This window comes from Tachyglossus aculeatus, chromosome X3 (assembly GCF_015852505.1).
Source record: "Tachyglossus aculeatus isolate mTacAcu1 chromosome X3, mTacAcu1.pri, whole genome shotgun sequence".
Classification (NCBI taxonomy): domain Eukaryota; kingdom Metazoa; phylum Chordata; class Mammalia; order Monotremata; family Tachyglossidae; genus Tachyglossus; species Tachyglossus aculeatus.
The window spans coordinates 29,048,147-29,069,786 of record NC_052099.1 but is presented as its reverse complement, the minus strand read 5'-3'; the positions used below and the strand labels follow the sequence as shown (position 1 = coordinate 29,069,786).

The window sequence follows — 21,640 nt, the reverse complement described above, 5'->3', positions numbered from 1 at the left end:
CATAGGCTTAGCCAGAGTCAGAAATAAACACATTTTCTTTCTCCTGAAAATTACAGGGAAGATGACTCAAAGAAAAAATCATTATTGTTACAAGTTCCATTTATTAATGATAGTAATAATAATAATGGCATTTATTAAGCACTTAATAGGTGCCAGGCACTGTTCTAAGCCCTGACTTATATTTGTATTCCTAAACCTTCAGAAAAGTCTATACTTGCATACATACACATATGTTATATGTGAGATACACACACACACACACACACACACATCTATCTATATATAAATATGTAGACAACCGTATATATGAAACAGTCTTCCTGGGGTTTCACTTTCTCTAAAAACCATTTCTGTTCCTCCAAATTCAAGGACGGTATCTCTTTGTTGAACTTGTCTATTGTTTTCTAAATCAAGTACCCTTTCAGGAAAAATGAACCCAAAACACCATATTGTTGCAGACTAGTCTGTTTTATTTACAATTAAAGATATAAATTAGTAAAGAATTCTCGTTAAACAACCAACAAAGATTGTATAACCATCAATGTTTCAAATAAAAACCAGGCAGAATTTATTTACAAAAAGTTCAGATTCCATTGCAATACAACTTGCATAAATTACTAGAAGCTTTATATCATTACAAAAATAAATATCAAATTTGTTTCCACTTTTTAAGTACTCAAGTTCTTCAATCACATTTTATTATCTCTACTGTGTACATCTTTTACAAATAAATTTTACAGTAAATCCTATCACACCTATAGAATATATTCCGTGGCAATGAAGTGATCAATGCAAGATATCCTGAGAAAAACAGTTGGTTTTCAAAAGTCACACATACATTGGGAAACTATACTATACCAACAAACTCACATATGTCTGACTAAATTTTGTATTAATAGAGACTGCAGATTTAGTAGTGCTCTGTGGGTTCTTCTTTGATACAGTGGCACAAGATGTGATCTGGATTTAGAGATTCATTTTATATATACATATATATGTGTGTATATATATGCATATAAGTATACATATATATATACAAATATATATTATATATATGTATATATATTAGCTTGGGGAGAGATGATGACTTGCTGACTTTTTTCAAAGCAATTGTGACACCTACCTGTGAACCAAGGAAAAAACCCAATCATCCAAAATCTTTCAGTTTCACCCTAACATCGTTAAAAATTGCAAAAATGAGGCATTCTGAAAAACAATCCTTTTTCCTTTTTGGAAAGACGAATTTTTAAAACTTTTAATGTTTAGAGAACCCTAAATTGTCAAGATGCTCCTGAACATAGGGCAAGGAGCACTGTACTTAATACCTGCACTGTGCCAATGCACTCTCGATATTCTCTTTGGATTCTTACGTGTCAGAGTCCATTGAGACTGAGATTCTCTAGTTTTAACATAGTCATCCTCTTTAAAACTGAATCGAGAGGAGATGACTTCACTGACGCTCTATGAATAAAATATATTTCATCTCAAGTTCTCTGCAAATAGGATTCTTTGAAAAGAAAACCTCGGTCATAAAATTTAAATTGCTCTCTTTAAATTAAAGCAAGCTCAATCGTCCAGGAAAAGCTATCTGTTTTGATATTATCAGATGAATTGGAGAAATGAAGTAAATATATTAAAATATCCTTTTCAAAAAAGCAAAAGGAACGCACGGACCAGAGAGGACTCGATGTAACGAAGCAAGAAATAAACGTGAAGCAAGTTTACAGCTGCACAATATGTCTTGGACCGGATCCCAAATGATCAGTGTAACAGAAAATGTTCCCACTTACTTGCATGGCTGTGTGATTGCACTTCTATAGGTACGGTTGTACTCCTACTGTGCAGACTTCAGTGGAATCTGTCAAAATAGAACCGTCAGTTAGTCACAGGACACAGCCGGCTAACTAGATTATACAGTCTGCCCCGACTGTCCCACTTGCTCCAACTTCACAGTTAAGCCATTTGCGACACTTCTTTATGTGCCACTATTTTATTTGGGAAGTGGATCTTTTTAATTCCTGCCCTCTTTTCCCCCTCGTTCAGAAAACCAATTCAAAAGTCTTACCAGGGGCTGAAGGGGGAGGGAAGGAAAAGAAAAAGAACACTCGAGTTGAAAGATTTTTATACCAGGCAGGTTCCTGTTAGTAACTGGTAGAGTTGGTTTCGCTCAGTCAAGCTAGAGGAAATGATCTTTAACTCAGACCAGTCAAGGCCAGCGATATTTGATTTCACAAAAGTCTAGGTACAAAAAGAAGTGGGAGCTGTGTTTTTACTTAGGTTCCCCCATATCCCCCTCCCCAACTTGTTACTTTTTCAACTTGCAGAAAGAGCCGCCCCTAGTATTAGAGAGATAACGGGGGCTCCTTCTCCTTTTTGTCTACTCAAGACACAGAAGGGGACGGTTGTGCATTTTTCCAGTATTCCCTCTATTTGGGGAGGGAGTTCTCCAAGAATATCTAATCGCCCCTCCCCCCAGGGAGCTCTTAAGAGATAACGGGGACTCCTTCTCCTTTTTGTCGACTTAAGACAACCACGTAAGGGGACGGTTGTGAATTTTTCCCCTTTTCCCACTCTTTGGGGAGAGAGTTCTCCAAGAATATCTAATTCCCAACCCCCTGGGAGGAAGAGTACCGGAGTGTTTAATTCCCACCTTTGCCACAATCTGCTAGTCCTTTGCCGCTCTTGCTGAGCATTCTGCATCCTGGGGGGGCTTGGGTTTTGCTGTTCCCTTTTTATCCCTTTTGCTTTTCCAGAGTCCCCCAGGCCCTCTCCCTCCCCGGGAGTTATTTTTATTTTCTTTTTTCCCCTGGAGAGCAGGCATCCCCGCACTCACCTTTCTTGGGCTCGTAACCGGAGGGCCTGTAATGCGTGTCCAGCTGGTGAGGGCTGGTTTTCAAAGAGTCCCCGTTCTGCTTGTGGCCGGGCCCGGCGTGGAGGCCCGTCTGACCCAATCCCTCGTTGGCAGCCACGGCTGCCGAGTTGTACCGCAGGATCCCCTGGCTCTGGAGCGCATTAAAGTTCCCATAGTTCGTGTAGTTGCCGTAGAAGGGCGACGTGTAATAAATATGCCTTCCCAGGAGGGAGGACGCGGGGTAGGCCGAAGGCGGTGCCCCGGACAGCGGGGTGGTCGGGGGGCAGGCCTGCTGGCCCAGGCCCTGGTGCTTGAGGTCTGAGGTGGCGATCTCGGCCAGGGACCACAGCTTGGGCTTGGCGTTGGGCTGGACGCTGGGGGAGAGTCGGTGGTCCAGCGCCTTGCCGGGGGTCGTCGGACGGTCCAGGACCGGCGCCTCCACGCCCGTCAGTGGAGACGAGGTCACGACCTTTCCCGGAGGGCCTAGCCGCTCTCCCTCCTCCTCCTCCTCCTCTTCCTCCTCCTCCTCCTCCTCCTCCTCGTCCTCCTCGTCCTCCTCCAGATCCTCGTACTTGTCCTTGGGCTCGGGCCCGAGACCGGTCAGCTTCTCCCCATCCGATTCGGCCGAGCAGGAGTGGTCGGTCAGAGAGTCCACGTGCAGGCTGATCCCTGCGGACCCGCCAGGCCGAGGGTCAGGGCCTGGGGGTGGGGGGGGGGCACACAACCGGACCCTCCCCTCCTCCCCCCCACGTCGGCCACAAGGTCCACCCCATCCCGCCTCCCCCAGCCCCAGGGGGCCGGACTGACCAGTCCAGTGGAAAATCCAGGGCCGGGGGCTCATCTGGGCCTCACTCTCCAAGCCAGGGGGGTCCCCAAGTGGAAGGGAAATAGAAGACCCCCCACACACACACACCCCTTCCCACCCTAAACCGTTGACACTCCCACCAACTGAACCCCAGGGAGAGCGGGTACATGCACACACACTCTCCCTCACATTCATGGGTATCCTCACATGTGCACACTTCCTAACACACATGCACACACATACATGCCTCCTCCTCCCACTGCAACCTCCCCAAGCACATGCATTCACACTCACACTCTCCATTCCCCTTTCCAGCACACACATACACACCCATATACCCCACTCCCCTTTCCAGCACACACATACATACTCACACACTCCATTCCCCTTCCCAGCACACGCATGCACACTCATACTCTCCATTCCCCTTCCCAGTACACACATACACACTGACACGCTCCATTCCCCTTCCCAACACACACATGCACACTCACAAGCTCCATTCCCCCTTCCCAACAAACGCATGCACACTCACACTCTCCATTCCCCCTTCTCAACACGCACATGCACACTCACATGCTCCATTTCCCATCCCAACACACGCATACACACTCACAAGTTCCACTGCCCTTTCCAGGACACGCATACACACTCATACAGTCCATTCCCCTTCCAAACACACACATGCACACTCACAAGCTCCACTGCCCTTCCCAGCACACGCATACACACTCACACAGTCCATTCCCCTTCCCAACACACACATACACACTCACACGCTCCATTTCCACCGTCCCGCGCTCACCTTCATCCTCCGCCGACGTCTCGTTGCTCTCCTGCGCCTTGTCGGGACTGTCCTCTTTACTCCTCGCCCCCTCCCCTTCATCCTCATCCTCATCCTCGCTTTTGTTCCTCGGGGCCCACGTCATCTTGTTCTCCTTCTTCAGCCGGCGCCGGGCGTTGGCGAACCAGGTGGACACCTGGGTGAGGGTCATCTTGGTGATGATGGCCAGCATGATCTTCTCGCCCTTGGTGGGGTAGGGGTTCTTGCGGTGCTCCTGCAGCCAGGCCTTCAGCGTGGCCGTGGCATCGCGGGTGGCGTTCTTCCTGTAAGCGGGGTCGTTCAGCTGGTAAGGGTAGGCTGGGCTACCGTAAGGGTGGTAGCCGATGGCCCCAGTCATCCCCGTCGTGTGGGCATCGTAAGGCGAACCCTGGCAAGGACAAAAATGGGGATGAGCCATTTGTTACCGCGGCCAGGCCGTTGGCCAGTCGAGAGAGCCACTGATGATATTTATATAATAAGAATAATAATAATAATGGCATTTGTTAAGCACCTACAATGTGAGCAGCACCCCCGCCCACCCCCGAGCATAGATATCTCCCCGTTCATGATCCAATACCGAAAGCAAAATGCCCCGAACTCTCCAGCCCTTCAAAATTTTTTTAAAAAAAGCCCCCCAAACCCATTTGGAACCGATTTTTACCTCCCCTCCTCCCCCACCTCCAAATCTTCGATGCTTTAATCCTCAACCATTTCATCTTTTCGTAACGAAATAGTCTCCCAAATCGTTTTGTTCCATTAAGGCATTAAGAACAACAACAAAAAAATAGGCCTACAGGTAGTTTCTTGATATCTAAATTTCTTTCAGCGGTTCAACTAATGCCCCCCCTCCCCTTTTTTTGGCTATAGAAAACACAACAAAGCCACCACTTAGCAATTCACTGCACTAATGCATTGCAAATCCAATTTGCAAATCAGAAGATATGCACCGTTTCGAATTGTTCAAATGCGATGTAATTAGCATTTTAATTCGCCCTTTAACGTTTAAATCGCGCTTATTTAAGCCTTCATAATGCAAGAAAGTTGCAGATATCGCTAAGGAACTGGCTAACTTTTTAGGCCGTCTAGGAATTCTGCCGAGGATGAATAACAATCGCAAGTCCGCTTAATGATCTTAATGGGCAGAAACACACTCTGCAACTTCCAGGCACCGATCCACAGCTGTTGAACGGGAAAGTCCAACGGGAAAGATTGCATACGGCCTCGAACAAGATCGTAAGACAACTTATCTCGGGCATTTAATACAGATCCATTCGTTTAATAGACGGCTACAATTAAACAGGAAGATAAAACTTGAAACGTCTGTGGAAAACGATGCTTAAAATTCGCAATAAAAAGGCCGGTGGGGAGGAGAGCTGGGGGGGGGGCGTGAGAGTAATGACAACAAAGTGAAATCTGAAGCTGCCGCCAACACAACCATCTTGTGTATAAGCGGAGCTCCCAGATAGCAAACAGATGCTCCTTTTCATCCCCTAAAATCCAGTTAAACCATTAGCACAAAAGCATTGAAAGTAAATAAAAACCGCACGGGGAGAAATAGCCAAAGGTCCACTCGGGGCTGACTAAAACACACACACAACACCCCAAACACTGTGTGAATTAGCCCATACTCTTTTTTTAATGAAAAGGCCTGGAAGATATTTGGGGAGGAAGATCTCGGGGTTTTGCTCTCCCAAAGTCGGCCTGACAAATAACACCTAAAGTCCTTTCCTGCACGTTTTTTTTTTTTTGTCTTTCCTCCACTATGGGAGGGCCCCCATAACGTTAGTAGCATTGGGAGAGCTCCTCTTTTTTTATTCTCTTTCAATTAATCGTATTGATTGAGCGCTTACTGTGTCTGGAGCACTGTACTAAGCGCTTGGGAAGTACAATTCGGCAATATTTGCGAGCGCTTACTGTATGCAGAGCAAGCACTGCACCAAGCGCTTGGAAAATACAATTCGGCAGTATTTATTGAGCGCTTACTGTGTGCGGAGCACTGTACTAAGCGCTTGGAAAGTACAATTCGGCAATATTTAGTGAGCGCTTACTGTGTGCGGAGCACTGTACTAAGCGCTTGGAAAGTACAATTCGGCAATATTTATTGAGCGCTTACTGTGTGCGGAGCACTGTATTAAGCGCTTGGAAAGTACAATTCGGCAATATTTAGTGAGCGCTTACTGTGTGCGGAGCACTGTATTAAGCGCTTGGAAAGTACAATTCGGCAATATGTATTGAGCGCTTACTGAGTGTGGGGCACTGTACTAAGCGCTTGGAAAGTACAATTCGGCAATATGTATTTGAGCGCTTACTGTGTGCGGAGCACTGCACCAAGCGCTTGGAAAGTACAATTCGGCAGTATGTATTTGAGCGCTTACTGTGTGCGGAGCACTGTACTAAGCGCTTGGAAAGTACACTTCGGCAACAGATACTTGCAGATACAGAGAGATACAGAGTGACTTTCTTCTTTCTGTCTGTCTGTCTGTCTGTCTGTCCCTCCATCTCTTTGATTTACAAGCCAAGGGCCTCGTTGCCTCGAGGACCTCGCGGTGGGGCGAGGGCGAGTTTCCACAGGGCCCAGCACAGTGTTGGAGCTGGGGAGGATGGGGGAGGAGGAGGAGAAGAGGGGGAAGAAGGGGGAGAGGGGACTGCCTGGGGTAATTACAGAGAGATACGGAGAGACTTTCTTCTGTCTGTCTCTCTGTCTGTCTGTCTGTCTGTCTGTCTGTCCATCTCTTCCATGGAAAGACAACCCAAGCCAAGGGCCACGTTGCCTCGAGAACCTCGCAGCAGGGAGAGGGGCCAGTTCCCACAGGGCCCAGCACAGTGTTGGAGCTGGGGAGGATGGGGGTACAGTGCTCTGCACACAGTAAGCGCTCAATAAATACGATTGAATGACTGAACGGGGGAGAACGTGCAGTGATGGAGGAGGCGGGGAAGGGGAAGATGGGGGAGAAGGGGCTGGGTGACTTTCTTCTGTCTGTCTCTCTGTCTTTCTTTCTGTCTGTCTTTCCGCCTGTCTGTCTCTCTGTCTTTCTGTCTCTCCGTCTATCAGTCTGTGTCTCTGTCAGTCTGTCTCTCCACCTCTTTGATTTACAAACCAAGGGCCACGTTGCCTCCAGGACCCCACGGCGGGGAGAGGGCGAGTTCCCACAGGGCCCAGCGCAGTGTTGGAGCTGGGGAGGATGGGGCTACAGTGCTCTGCACACAGTAAGCGCTCAATAAATACGATTGAATGAGTGAAAGGGGGAGAACATGGAGTGATGGAGGAGGAGGGGAAGGGGAAGAGGGGGGAGAAGGGGCTGGGTGACTCTCTTCTGTTTGTCTGTCTTTCTGTCCATCTGTCTCTCTGTCTCCCTATCAGTCTGTAGGTCTGTCTCTCTGTAAGTCTGTCTTCCTGTCTGTCCGTCCGTCCCTCCACCTCTTTGATTTACAAGCCAAGGCCCACGTTGCCTCGAGGACCCCGCGGCGGGGAGAGGGCGAGTTCCCACAGGGCCCAGCGCAGTGTTGGAGCTGGGGAGGATGGGGAGGGAGGAGGAGGAGGAAGAGGAGGAGGAGGGGAAGGAGAGGAGAGGAGAGGAGAGGAGAGGAGGAGAGGGGTCTGTGGGCGGTAGTTACCATGTAGGAGGGGAATCCCGTGGCCGGGTCAGAGGAGTAGTGCAGAGGGCTGGTGAAGCCGGTGGCCGCCTGGGCGGAGAAGGCCGCGGATCCCGGGTAGGGGCTGAAGGCGGAGCCGGCCGAGGCCCGGGCCAGCTCCTCGCTCCTGGGAGTCGCCAGCGCCGAGGCCCCGTACGCTGGGCACGAGTACAGAGCAAGGGAGCCCGGCCCTTGGTACAGGTAGCCCTGGGGGTAGGACATGACCGCGGCCGGCCGGGGGCGGGGGGCGCTCGCCAAAGCGGCCGGTCCGGAGCCGGCCGGCCGGCCGGGGGGCGGGGGGGGGGGGGGCGGCGGCGGGAGGGCTTCAGAGGGGACCCCCCATCCAAGGGCCGGGTGGGGGGGGGGCGGCGGCGGGGGACGGCCACCGGGGGGGACGCGCTGGGATGGGGAGGGGGCGGGCCAGAAACTAAGAGGGCCGAGGAGCGGGCATGGGGAAGGGGGGAAAGGGGCAGGGGCGGCCGGGGGGCGGCGGAGGGGAAGGGGCGGAGGGCTCCCCGGAGGAGGGGGCCGGCGGGGGTCCCGGGGGTCTCGGTGGCCTCGGTGGTCCCGGCGGCGCTGGGCTGAGCGCTCAGCCCCGGCCGGCTGCCCCCGGCGCCCGCGAGCCTCGACTGGGGCCGAACGACGGACGGCCGGGCTCCAGTGAACAGGCGAGGGAAGGAGCGCTCCAGTTTCCCAGGGACATTGGAAAACGGAGCTGTCCGTCACGGAGGCTTATCTGCATATTCAGGCGGGCCCGCCCCCCTCCTCTTCCTCCTCCTCCTCCTCCTCCTCCTCCTCCTCTCCTCCTCCTCCTCCTCCTCTCCTCCTCCTCCTCCTCTCCCAGCCTGGGGCCGGGAGGGGAGGGGCGGGCCGGGAGGGGAGGAGGGAAGCCAGGCTTTTGTAATGCCAACCACCCTGTCCATCGGCCAGAAAACGCGCTGATGGAGCCAAAGGATGAGCCTGCGGACCCGGCTTGCCCGAGGCCCGAGCGCACACAGCTCAGCACACATATCCGCCCACACTCACCCCCTCATCTGGGTACACGCGCACTCCTCCCCCCTTGCACTCTCAGGCACAGACACACTTTCACAGACATCCACTTCGGAGACATCTGCTTTGCGCGCACATGCCCATTTCCACAGACATCAACTCTTGCGCACACATTCCCACTTCCACAGACATCTGCTTTGGGGGCGCATTCCCATTTCCACAGTCATCTGCTTTGCGTGCACGTTCCCGCTTCCACAGACATCTACTCTTACGCGCATATTCCCACGTCCACAGACATCTGCTTTGCGTGCCCATTCCCACTTCCACAGACATCTGCTTTGCGTGCACATTGCCACTTCCACAGACATCTACTCTTAGGTACACATTCCCACATCCACAGACATCTGCTTTGCGCCCACATTCCCATTTCCACAGACATCTGTTTTGGGTGCACATTCCCACTTTCACAGACATCTGTTTTGGGTGCACATTCCCACTTCCACAGATCTTCCACGGACATCTACTCTTACTCACACATTCCCATTTCCACAGACATCTCTTTTGCGCCCACATTTCCACAGACATCTGCTCTGAGTACACATTCCCACTTCCACAGACATCTCTTGAGCATACAGCCACACAGTAGTCCCTTGCACATTCAGGTACGCACCCCGACGCGCGTTCCCACGCTGCCCGATTTGGTTTTTTGGGGGGGCCTTCCTCTGGTCCGGGGGGAATCCCCCTTCTCCCCCAAATCACCCTACTCCACCTCTCTGAATCCCTGACTCTTGAAGCGATAAAATCAGATATCGTTACCGGCTCCGAGCACGGATGGAGTTGGGATTTGAGGGGTTGAGAAGCAATCACCGGGATCTTTTGGGGGCGCAGATGTATTGATCCCACCCCCCGCTAGCCGATGATGATGATGATTTGGGGATAGCTCTGGAAAAGGAGGCGGCCAGGTGATTCTGGGACCTAACTCGGTTTCAGTAGCCATCAGAGCCAATATTCTTAGCTCGTTTTCAGTAGCCATCAGAGCCAATATCCTTGCCGCGATGATTCTCCCATTTTAGCGGCGGTGGGGAGCCGGGGCGGGAGGACTTTTCCTGCCGAAGACAGGGACAATCTTGGGGCTACACTCTTTCCGTGTCCGGAATGACAGAGAAAGGAACCTGCCCCGGAGGAGACTAGAGAAAGGGCAAGAATTCACTGGGCTCTGGGACTTTGGCTTTTGTTTGAGATCTGGAGTTGAAGTGGTGACTTGCTGAGTGCAAGGACCCGTTTTTTTGTTCTGGTCCTGGCCTGATCTTCTGCCCTTTGGGATTTCCTCTTCCTCCATCACTACCTTCGCTGAGCATTTCCAGTCCCCGACCTAGATAGCCCTGCTGGACGCCCACCTTCTGCCACTCCTAGCCACTGTGGGTTTCAGGCAGGGCGTTAGAGCTTCTCTCTCGCTCATTTTCTCCATCTCTTCCTCCCTCCGCTCTCCCCCTCCCCCCTTTTCCCCTTCCTTTCGTCTAGCGCATTCATTACTTACGTGGAGGCTCCCAAATTTATCACTATGGGCTCTAAACCCCCAGTACCGGTCCTAAGTATTTATTGAAACTCCAGGTTCTAATGAACTGCTCAGAGCAACCAGCTTTTATTTAAAAAAAAAATGGATTTAGACGCTGCGTTTAAGCAGAAAATTAAACCCTGGAATGGAACGCCCGTGTTATTTTAACTTAACATTCACCGTTGTCGAAAATCGGCTCAATTAGCCTCTTCTTCACTGCCCTTGCGAGCGCATTTCCTCCGTATTTCAGCAGGTAAAATACTTTAGCCGAGTGGATGGAATCCGGCCGTGTTTTGGGAGTTGTTGTTTTGTGGGGGGTTTTGGGAAAATACTCCAGATAATTACATCGGGTCGGACAAAAAAAAATAAGAAATCAAATCAAGGAGCTCTAGGGAATTTATTAGAAACCAACCGGAAGATAAGATGGCAACAGCTGACAAATTTGCTGGTGAGCAAAGGTAACTTATTTTTAATCAACTCAACACAACGTGAATAACACGGTGCTGTGTGAAAATGTCAGTTTAATGATCTTCCTAATAGAAGGGGGAGACTTTTTAGAAACCGCTGAAGGTCTTAGGCTAACCAGCTAAGTTCCCCCACTTTAGAGTCTGGAAGGTTTCGGGCATGATCTCAGTTTCGATTGATTTTCTTTTTTTGGCCGGAGACACTACCACCCCCAAATCCCCTCACCCCGCAATCCCCAAACACTTTTCTCTGCATTGGTGCACGCAGAAGAAATCAGGCCGCCAGACACGAGGGGTTCATTAATATACAGATCTATCAGATGGCCTATAGGAAATGCAGCCTTCAAAATAAAACTCGAAGGGTGGGGGGTGAGAGAGGGTGAGTACCAACAGGTATCTGTTAGATTTCCTGAGATTTTACACCTTCTCCATTTGTTATGCGTTGCAAGCAAGGAAGAAAATAGTGAAATGGTGAACCTCGCCAAGATGTTCACGGAAAGACAAATCGTTGCTACTTCGTGTCAGCCTCTCCCTCCCCTTCCCCATCTCCAGCTCCCCCTCCCCTTCCCCATTTAGCTATTCATATATATGCGTATTCCTAGGAAGCCCCGGGAAAACAGAAGTCGAAGACGCCGGAGCGTTCTGCGGTGCATCGTCCTATTTTAAATTAGTCGTGTGAAATAATCGATATCCGCGATCGCAACCGAATAAAACATCTGCTGGGTGTCTCACACCGACTCTTCTGCTTTCGGTGGGGCGCTTTCCAGCTGCAGAAGCCGGAGGTTGGGGAAGGCAAAATTAATTATCCCATCATAAAGACAGCCTCGAATTTCTCTCTAAGTCAGACTGAACAAGTTGCAAACTGCAGTTTGCTCTCGCGTTCTTTATTTAGGAAGGGAAACCCATTCTTTCCAGCAGGGGTGATGGATGTAAGTATTTGTCTCCGCGAATGGACTGGCTTCAGTGCCTCCTCTTTAATAATTAGTCGTGCAATTCAGGTTGGGAATACAACGGTCGTTTTGTTTACATTATAACAGGGGATTAATACTATTAAGTGAATGCTACAGTTCTGCCCCGGGAAGAGTGTTTAAACAAATACCGTGATCCCATGTTGAAGGTTGTAATTCAGTCAGAGGAGATACTTAGAGTAAATTATCACTGATGGAAGGAAAGCATTCTGGGTTTGCCATATATAGCGCGTAGTTGATGGGATTTGTGCCTTTTTATCTATCTTGGAGGAAATTCCACCGGGAAGAAGCTATGAAGAAAAAGAACAATGACTAACAAATACGAACAGTAACAGATTATACTGGTCACATTTTTTTTTTACGTCGCGCATTTCCAAAAAAGATTAGTTGCGCGCAAAAATCAGGGCTAATTTTGCCATAGGAGATTAATGGAGTATAGTATTTCCATTTCAAAGGACAAGTTCGTGCTTTGGTTTGATTTGCATTTTTTTGTATAGCTGCGGAAAGGCATATGATCTCTGCCACTGCGAGAAGAAAAAACACTGCATTATAATAAAAAAAACCCCCTTCCAACTGGAGTCAGCAGTATATGCTTCAAAAAGTTAAGCCTATTCTGAGGTTATTTTAATACAACAGGGAAACTCCACGTGATTTCGGGGGGTCAATATTGTTTCCCAGTTTGGGTCAGAATTTATCATTACACTTTCTTTTTATTTCTCTCTAGTTCAGTGCGTCTGGATTTGAAGACGTTTGCTGCGATGCTTTTTTAAAATAATTCCCCAGCAATCGTGCTCATTCACGGATCTAAATTTTCCATGGCTCTGTCTGTTACTAATAAAAATCGTCTACCTTGCGCTATTAAACAGTAGAATAGTACTACATGTGCTTTTTATTGGTAATAAGCGTAGCAAATTAAAATGCCTACACATAGGCATTAAAAACTTACACATTGCATTGCTATTTGAATATATAATCGCCACGATTTCGGCGCGTTCACCCCGAGATTAAAAGCGCCATTCCCTTCTGCTTTGTTTTCTTCTTAACTTGAAGTTTGCTTGAGCTGCAATTAATAATAAATCGGATAAAAAAAAAGAAGATCAAGGCGTTCCACCTCTTGGCCATTAAAGGTTTGGGAAAGTTTTTATTCGGGTGGCGGTTGGAGGGGGTGGAGAGGGGAGGCTGGAATGTGTTAGATGCTAATTAGGGGTTCACAACCACTGCAAGGTGAAGTTTGAAAAAGCAAGCGAGTGGAGAGCAGGTGTCTTTCTGAGTGTTACAAGAACAGTGTCTGTTTGTTCAGTGTAATGGGTGGCCCAGTTCCTGCGTCCTTCCCAGGACTTTCACATATATAAGGGAGCATCTCCCTGCTAAGTGTGTGCTCTATATGTACTGGACTGACGTTGGTTTTTTCAATTTATAGTCGGTTCTGGGGTTGAGTCACACATTCTGCACAGAGAGACAAGGCTTAATAGAAACCTACTGTTTGCAACTATTCAATCCGATTTGCGTTTCCTGGGTCGCACCTACCTAGTGAGTTGTTGTTTTTTTGTGGCGTGGGCTTAGTTGGGTTTTTGTTTGTTTGTTTCTCCCGTCCTTCGATTGGGTTGTGCGTATTGCTGAAAACTCTTCATCACCTGGAAGACGTTCGGAACCCGTAAGCCCTTTGATTTTAACATCGCAATGCACCCTTTCAAATGAAAACAGCCCTCTGGTCGTCTGTGCCAAAAAAAAAAAACCACAAAAAAACAAGCCAGTCCGGGACGCTATTTATCCAATTCATTTTGCTCCAAGAGGGTCTTCTCTAAATGAACTTGGGGGAAGAAGAGATGGAAGGCGTGAGCTATTTAGATCAATGCACCCATCTCGCAGGGGCTCTCTGGATCATTGGAAATAGAAAGGAGAAATCAAGTGGGCTGGAGGGGTTGTTTGGGGGGTTTGGTGGAGAACTTTTTTCCCCATTTTTTAGGCTAAAAATCATGAATTCAGACTGAGTGTGTAAGGGGGCGCTGTCGCCGTGGCATTCACAGCTGCGCTCCCCAGCCTTGGCAGGATAATTGTTTGTGGATGACATTTCTCTTGGGTTTCTTTTCATATTTTAGTCATTTATTTCCAATAACAATCTCACCTATCTGCCCTAGCGTCCCCGGCAATAAAAGAAGAGCCACCGGCAGGATTTTCGAGCCACTCGACTTCTTGTTCGAGATGATCTTTTTTTTGCAGCTCTCATTTCAATCCGGTCAAGAATGGAAATCATAATTAAGCATTTCAACAGAGCGAAAGAATCCACCAGTTCTCCCTTCCGCAGCCCGGGACGCGCCTTGCATCTGACCGAGTTTTGCACGGGGTTGACTTCTGGGGGAGCTTGTATTTGTATTTTAATTACCTATGCAAAGTAAACGATGGTTTTGCATTATAGAATTCAGCCCTTCACAAGACGAATAATGGGTTTCCATCGAATGAGCTTTCCCTTTTTTTAAGGCACTCCAGAGACAGATTACTCTTCCTTCGGGACGTTACTTTCCGTACATGTTCATTCGGGTCTTAGAACTCTGGTTTATTTAAAAAAAAAAAAAAAAAACAAACTAAAGTGGCATAATAGTTGAATAGTTGAATAGTTGAAAGTTGAACTCCGAGGGTATTGTCACCATCTTTTGCGTATATTTTGCAATTATATAAACACATTTGTACCAATGGCATGAAGCGCTATACCCCTCTCCACTAATCTCCAGTATCTGAAATAAGCATCAATCTTCCGAAAAATACGCCTCATTATTTCGAGTAAAAACACGTGTAAAAGCTACAGGTAGGTTTTTTTGGTGTTGTTTGTTTCTCTCTGACTATTAAATGATTGACCAATTCGTGGTTTTGATAATAGGATGTAGGAATCCCGGGGAAATTTAAAAAAAAAATGCCTGGACGGTAGAGGAGACCACAAACTCCTCTTACTTTATGAAACTGCTCTCACGAGAGACATCTTACGGAATTTCAAAGCCAGAGAACGCGAGTCCGGCTGGCTTAGAGATAAAATGGGCAAACACGCCCGATTTGAACTTTTCTGTGCAAGGGGAAAGCAAGATGGATGGATTCCAGGGCAAAAGGCATTTTATTCTTCCTGGTCCTGAAAGGAAATGTCTCTCAAGAGCTGTCTTCTTGTGCTTTTTTACACATTTTTAATCTTTAACTCTGGGCTTTATCTTGAGTTCTTTCCTCTTTGCTCACTTGCAGACAGCAACATTTGTAGAATAACTGCAGTGTGAAACAGCACCTATAGAAACGTCTTTTCTCTCTTATATTTTCAGAAAGTTTGTCGAAGTCTCCCCCCCCCCCCCCCCAAGGCTTGCTCTATCTCTTTAGCTCTGTCTGTTCCTATCTCCCAATGTGTTTCTCTCTTTATATGTTATATATTTTTCTCTCTCCCTGTTTCTCACTCTCTCTTTCCCTTCCCCTCTCTCCCTTTCCCCAGTTCTCCCGCACCCTAAACCTCCCCATGAGTTGCTTGTGTAAGCAGCCGAGAGACAGATTTCTCTTCTCTTTCACCTTCTTCCCCTAACCCACCTCCTCCTTCTCCTCTCCATCACCTCTTCATTTCGCTCTCCTCCCGACGGGAAAGCGCCCATGGAACAAACTCCAGTCCATGCCATTTCCTCGCTTCTGGACTGTGTTCTCAGCCAGCATGCACTGGGAAGAACGCTTCATCCTTGCCATCAGATCTAATCCCTTCAACGCATAGTAAACTTGGAGAGTGGATGATGGACAGAGAAAAGGAAAAGTGGACAATTTAATTGAAGTCGTCAGAGCTCTTTTATTTTAAGGGATAAGAGAAGTTTCTCCGGGGCAAGAAAAAATTGAAGTCCTCGGTTTCCACCAAATTCCTTTTTTTTGGCAGCAAAAATCTCTAAAACACTTTAGTAAATATCAACTTTACACACACAACACATATTCACCCACACCTTTTCCAGGGTTGATAATCACTTCTCCCCTGTAGCTATACTGGGCAAGTGGAAACAGATGATTGGGTGTCAGATTTTTAAAAGCGTTTCTGTAAGACAATTTGAAAGAACTCTGCCTCTGCCCCTCCCCTCCCCCCTAAAGCAGCTGCTACCATCACATTTTATTCATAGTTTTAAACACCAGAGAGCACCTGTTTTGTAGCATGCGTGAAAGCGTGTGCATACACATCATGTATACCCTCCCCTTACTCCCCACCCAAATACACGCGTACACATACACACATTTTATTCGTCTTCTGAAGGCTGAAACATCTCTGGGGACAGGAGGGACAGGCCAACGGTAAGGTACTCCTAGCTCAGTCAATAAGGTACAACCGTAGAGAAACTCTTTGGAATCAAATATCTTCAGGGTCATAGAGACTTGCAATTTCTGCATTAGAAAAAAAATCAAGTGGGAAATTGAGGCATTTAAGTAATTCAGGCCCTTCCTTTCCCCTTGCCAACAAAAGCATCTGCCCAAAATATACAAATATTTGAAACACAAGCAATTTTGGGCTCTATTTTCTGGCTAATTGCCTCTGAGTTTTGCTTCATTTTGCTATTGTAGCCCTGGTCTGTATATTATAAGCTATTCCTCCCCTGGGATTAGGTACAATTTCTTATATAATTATCATGAACTTAATTCTATATATACAGGCTGAAGTTATCGTTCAGTTCACTGGCAAATACAAATAGCAGATGATTATTTACTCAGACAGTCACTTTTCTTCGTTCTCTTCAACCCATTTTCATATGCTGTACACGGAAGTGACACACAGCCGAACACCTACATAGACTCTCATGGTCTCATGTAACTCTGCACATTTGCACCCAATCTATTTTATACCCGCCCCTTTCTTCCATTAGGACATTATCATCTCTATCCAACGCACTTTTAATTTTGCTCCTCTTGTTGGCACAGTGGAAAGACACTTGGTCTGGAAATCTGGAGCCCTGAATTTTAATCTAATCTGAGTTGTAATAGAGAAGCAGTATGGCCTAGTGCATAGAACAGGGCCTGGGGAATCAGAAGGACCTGGGTTCTAATCCTAGCTCTGCCACTTGTCAGCTGTGTGATCTTGGGCAAGTCACTTCTCTTCTCTGTGCCTCAGTTACCTCACCAGTAAAATGGGGAGTAAGACCACGAGCCCCATGTAGGACCTGGGCTGTGTCCAACCTGATTAGCTTGGGTCTACCTCAGCACTTAGTACAGTGCTTGAAATTTAACAAATACCTTAAAAAAATCCCATCTTCACTTGTAAGGGAATGGCTGCCACAACTATGTCTTAATGGCCACTTATGGAAGAACTACTTAGGGAATTCTCTGATGTGGACAAGGCCAAAAGGAATCCTGAAATAAGCTGGCTAATGTGGGTGACAAAGATTGCAGCAGCGACTGCATGTCTCGCCTCGAACCCTGCCCAGATTTTTCCCACAGACAAACATAGGGATGCAAGCAGGCTGCAAGATATGGCCACCCCATAGTCACTGTATTAGGGCCTTCCACACACTGAGAAGGTCCAAATTTGGTATGGGAGAGGCACAGGATGGCGGGGAGGAGGGAGAATTTGACTAGGAAGATGGGCTATCCCCTGCCCAGCCCGTCTCTCTCCGGTCTTAGTTCCAGATTCCTGCAGTCCTTCCTCAAGCCCCCTGAGCAAGCAACATAATAATAATAATAATAATAATAATGATGATGATGGCATTTATTAAGCACTTACTATGTGCAATGCACTGTTCTAAGCGCTGGGGAGGTTACAAGGTGATCAGGGTGTCCCACAGGGGGCTCTCAGTCTTAATCCCCATTTTTCAGATGAGGTAACTGAAGCCCAGAGAAGTGAAGTGACTTGCCCAAAGTCACACAGCTGACAATTGGCAGCATGGGGATTTGAACCCATGACCTCTGACTCCAAAGCCCGGGCTCTTTTCCACTGAGCCACACTGCTTCTCACATGGCTTCGTGAGGATGGTGGCTCATCAACTTATGGCAGAAATCACTCGGCCTGAGAGCTTTGCAGAAGCTGAGTGTTTAATAATAATAATTTTGATATTTGTTAAGTGCTTCCTTTGGGCTAAGCAGTGAGTTGGATATAAGCAAATTGGGTTGGACACATGTCCCTGTCTCATACGAGGCTCAGTCTTAATCTTCATTTTACAGAGGAGGTAACTGAGGCACAGAGAAGTACAGAGTATCTCCAGAAGGATAGCCTGGTTCCAAACTGAATACTGAGGATTCTGAATCTGATCAAACAATGGGGGCTTGGGGGGGGTGTGGGCCAAACCAGCCATCCCAGAACTATCCATGTGAGCAGCCCAGAACTGCCCCGAGAGGCTCTAGAACTGACCACTATCTTGGACAGACCTCCAGTATGGATACTGAGTCACGTCCAATCAAAGGGTCCTGGAATCTCCAGAACAGGCATGGGTTCAAGAAGCATGGGCTGACCTGTTTCTGTGTAGCCGACCTCCAGGGACTCTTAAATGGCTTGGCACCTTTCAATCCAGTCGTGCCTCAAAGACTGCTATAATCGACTCCTGGCTCTGTCACTTACCTGCTCTGTGACCTTGAGCAAGTCACTTTACTTCTCTGTTCTTCAGTTTCCTCGTCTGCAAAATGGAGATTCAATTCCTGTTCTCCTCCTACTTAGACTGTGAAACCCATGTGGTACTTGATTATTTTGTATCTATCCCAGCACTTAGCATGGTAAGAGAGTTCTTGGAGGATACTAAATTGTGCTTTTGTGCTCCTTAGAAGGTGCCAACTTATCACATTGTGTACATCAACTTATCACACTGTGTATTTCAGAGTTGCCAAGGTGCCACGGTCAAAGCCTTAACGAACTCACATCTCCTCCAATAGGCCTTCCTGACTAAGCCCTCCTTTCCTCTTCTCTCACTCCTTTGTATGTCATCCTGACTTGCTCCCCTTATTCATCCCCTTCTAGACCGTAAGCCCGTTGTTGGGTAGGGACCATCTTTATATGTTGCCGACTTGTACTTCCCAAGCGCTTAGTACAGTGCTCTGCACACAGTAAGCGCTCAATAAATACGATTGAATGAATGAATGAATCCCCCCTACCAGATGCACAGCACTTAGGTTCACATCTGTAATGTATGTACATTATTGTCTCCCCCAGACTGTAAGTTTAGTGAGGACAGGGAATGTGTTTGTTTATTGTTATATCATACTCTCCCAAGCACTTAGTGCAGTGGTCTGCACACAGAAACACTCAATAAATACAACTGACTTGTATTTATTTCATGTGCACTTCCATGTGCACCTTGGGAACACAAAAGCACTTAGGAGTCCTGTCCCATGAAATGGTGTTTTCAAAGAGAGGATGCTCAGAACACAAGAAAGTTTTGTCCGGTAGTCATTTAGACCTCAGAAATGTGTTATGTACATAGCTGTAATTTTATTTATTTACACTAATGTTTGCCTGCCCCTCTAGACTGTAAGTTCATTGTGGGGAGGGAATATGTTTCTTATATTGTTATATTGTACTCTTCCAAGTGCTTAGTACAACGCTCTGCCCACGGTGAATGCTCAATAAATATGATTGACTGACTGACTGAATCATTCTTTGTGTTGCGAACATCACTTGTACTTTTGGCTGCCTGAGAATAGGCTTGGCAGGGATTTTGGTCCAGGCTGATGAAAATAAAGTGGCTTTCTCCAACCAACGAGGCTTAAAGACTGGGATCTGGATCTCCTAGAACCATGAGCCAGAATTATGTTCCTGAAGATGTACAAAAAGGCCACATGAGAAGCTGATCTGCTGGAAGCAGCACTTAGCAGCATGCTCTGCACACAGTAAGTGATCAAAAAATGCCAAGAATTGAGTGCTTCTCTTGTGTGGAAGTTCAGAGCAAATGGGGTGTACCGTGCAGCACTGGAGTGAAGTGGATTTCACAACGAGTCTTGCAGATAGAACTGAGGAACATTTCATAACATCTTGGCGGTCTTCAAAACAAGGCTGCAAGGGACCACATTTCACCAGCTCTGGGCAACAATCCCACTCTTGCCTTCCTAGGTCCCTGCCTGTAAGCTCCTTGAGGGCAGGAATCATGTCTAATCATGAAAAGCAGTGTGGCCTAGTGGATACAGCATGGGTCTGGGAGACAAAGGGACCTGGGTTCTAATCTAGGCTCTGCCACTTGCCTGCTCTGTGATCTTGGGCAAGTCACTACTTGTTCTGTTTTGCTGTCTGTCTCTCCCTTCTAAACTATGAGCCGTTGTTGGATAGGGACCGTCTCTGTATGTTGCTGAATTGTACTTTCCAAGTGCTTAGTACAGTGCTCCGCACAAAGTAAGAGCTCAATAAATACAATTGAATGAATGAATGAACTTCCCCCCGCCTTACCTCCTTTCCCTCCCCACAACACCTGTATATATGCACATATGTTTGTACGTATTTATTACTCTATTTTATTTGTACTTATTTATTCTATTTATTTTATTTTGTTAATATGTTTTGTCTCGTTCTCTGTCTCCCCCTTCTAGACTGTGAGCCCACTGCTGGGTAGGGACCGTCTCTATATGTTGCCAACTTGTACTTCCCAAGCGCTTAGTACAGTGCTCTGCACACAGTAAGCACTCAATGAATACGATTGAATGAATGAATGAATGGGCCTCAGTTACCTGATGGGGATTAAGATTTTGAGCCCTAATGCCAAATAGGGATTGTGTTCAATCTGATTCGCTTACATCTACTCTAGGGCTTAGTACAGCGCCTGGCACACAATAAGTGCTTAACAAATACCACAATTTTTTATTTATTATTATTACTTGTTCTATTGTACTCTCTGTGATGGAAGACAAAGAAAGCGGTGCCCATAAGGACCAATATTTCCCAGTTGAGGGTTCAGTCCGCATTAGCAAACCTTCACCTGATGATCCGAAAGAAGAGGATGCTGAGAAGAAGAGAAAATCCCTTCAGCTCCAGAGGAGACACCTTATGAAATCACTAGGGATGACCATGTAGATGAACAGAGAGAAATCATTGTAACAAAGGCCAGAACTGAATGAAACTGTATTTGTTGGCTTGAAGATGATGCCAGTTGTCCTGAGTTGAGTAACTCTTTATGTAATTAGAGGACTCTCATTTGAAAACCTGGCTTGTTTTTTGTTGTAAATCAAAACTGCTTTGCTCTATGGGGCTTGTCTCATCAAGTCCTTAATTCACCTCTGCCATGCCACAGTCCGCTCTACCTGCAAACTTTCTGGAGAGTTCCCTGAGAAAAAAGCCTGAGGACATTACCTTTTCTCAGGTACACTGTTTTTGGCATTTGTCAAAAGTTTCCACTTGAAATTAGTGTGAGATTCTATCTTTCCCCAAACTCTGGCTCAGCCTCTATCGTCAGCCGTGGGAGGCTGAAGAATAAGATTTGAGATGAATTCCAGGATTCCACTACTAACAGGGACATCATTATCTCTAGTTGACAATGCCAACATCTTTTGAATTCCAGAAAGTCTTTACAAATCTCAGAGACTAAAAGTGGTGGTATCATCAGTGGCTAGAGTACTGATTGAGAGTCAAGAAATTGGGGCTTTTGTATAGC

General features: G+C 47.2%; 1 protein-coding gene and 1 long non-coding RNA gene across 3 annotated transcripts; one reads left to right on the top strand and one right to left on the bottom strand.

Annotated features, from left to right (window-relative positions):
• Positions 1–449: 449 nt before the first annotated feature.
• Positions 450–8,334, bottom strand: IRX2 (iroquois homeobox 2). Of its 2 annotated transcripts, XM_038770539.1 has the most exons (5): positions 8,095–8,334; positions 4,462–4,867; positions 2,834–3,520; positions 1,791–1,858; positions 450–1,123 (listed from the first exon to the last, which is right to left on the bottom strand). In XM_038770539.1, the coding sequence occupies exons 1-4, from the start codon at positions 8,332–8,334 to the stop codon at positions 1,815–1,817; spliced, it is 1,377 nt and encodes a 458-aa protein (XP_038626467.1). In that variant the 3' UTR covers positions 450–1,123; positions 1,791–1,814. The 2 variants fall into 2 exon arrangements, with proteins under 2 accessions (XP_038626467.1, XP_038626466.1); XM_038770538.1 differs by having other exon boundaries at positions 450–1,858.
• Positions 8,335–13,543: 5,209 nt separating this feature from the next.
• LOC119948873 lies at positions 13,544–14,507 on the top strand. The gene is made up of 2 exons (XR_005457053.1): positions 13,544–13,743; positions 14,228–14,507. It is a non-coding gene; the product is annotated as an uncharacterized LOC119948873 (long non-coding RNA).
• The last annotated feature ends 7,133 nt before the right edge of the window (positions 14,508–21,640 follow it).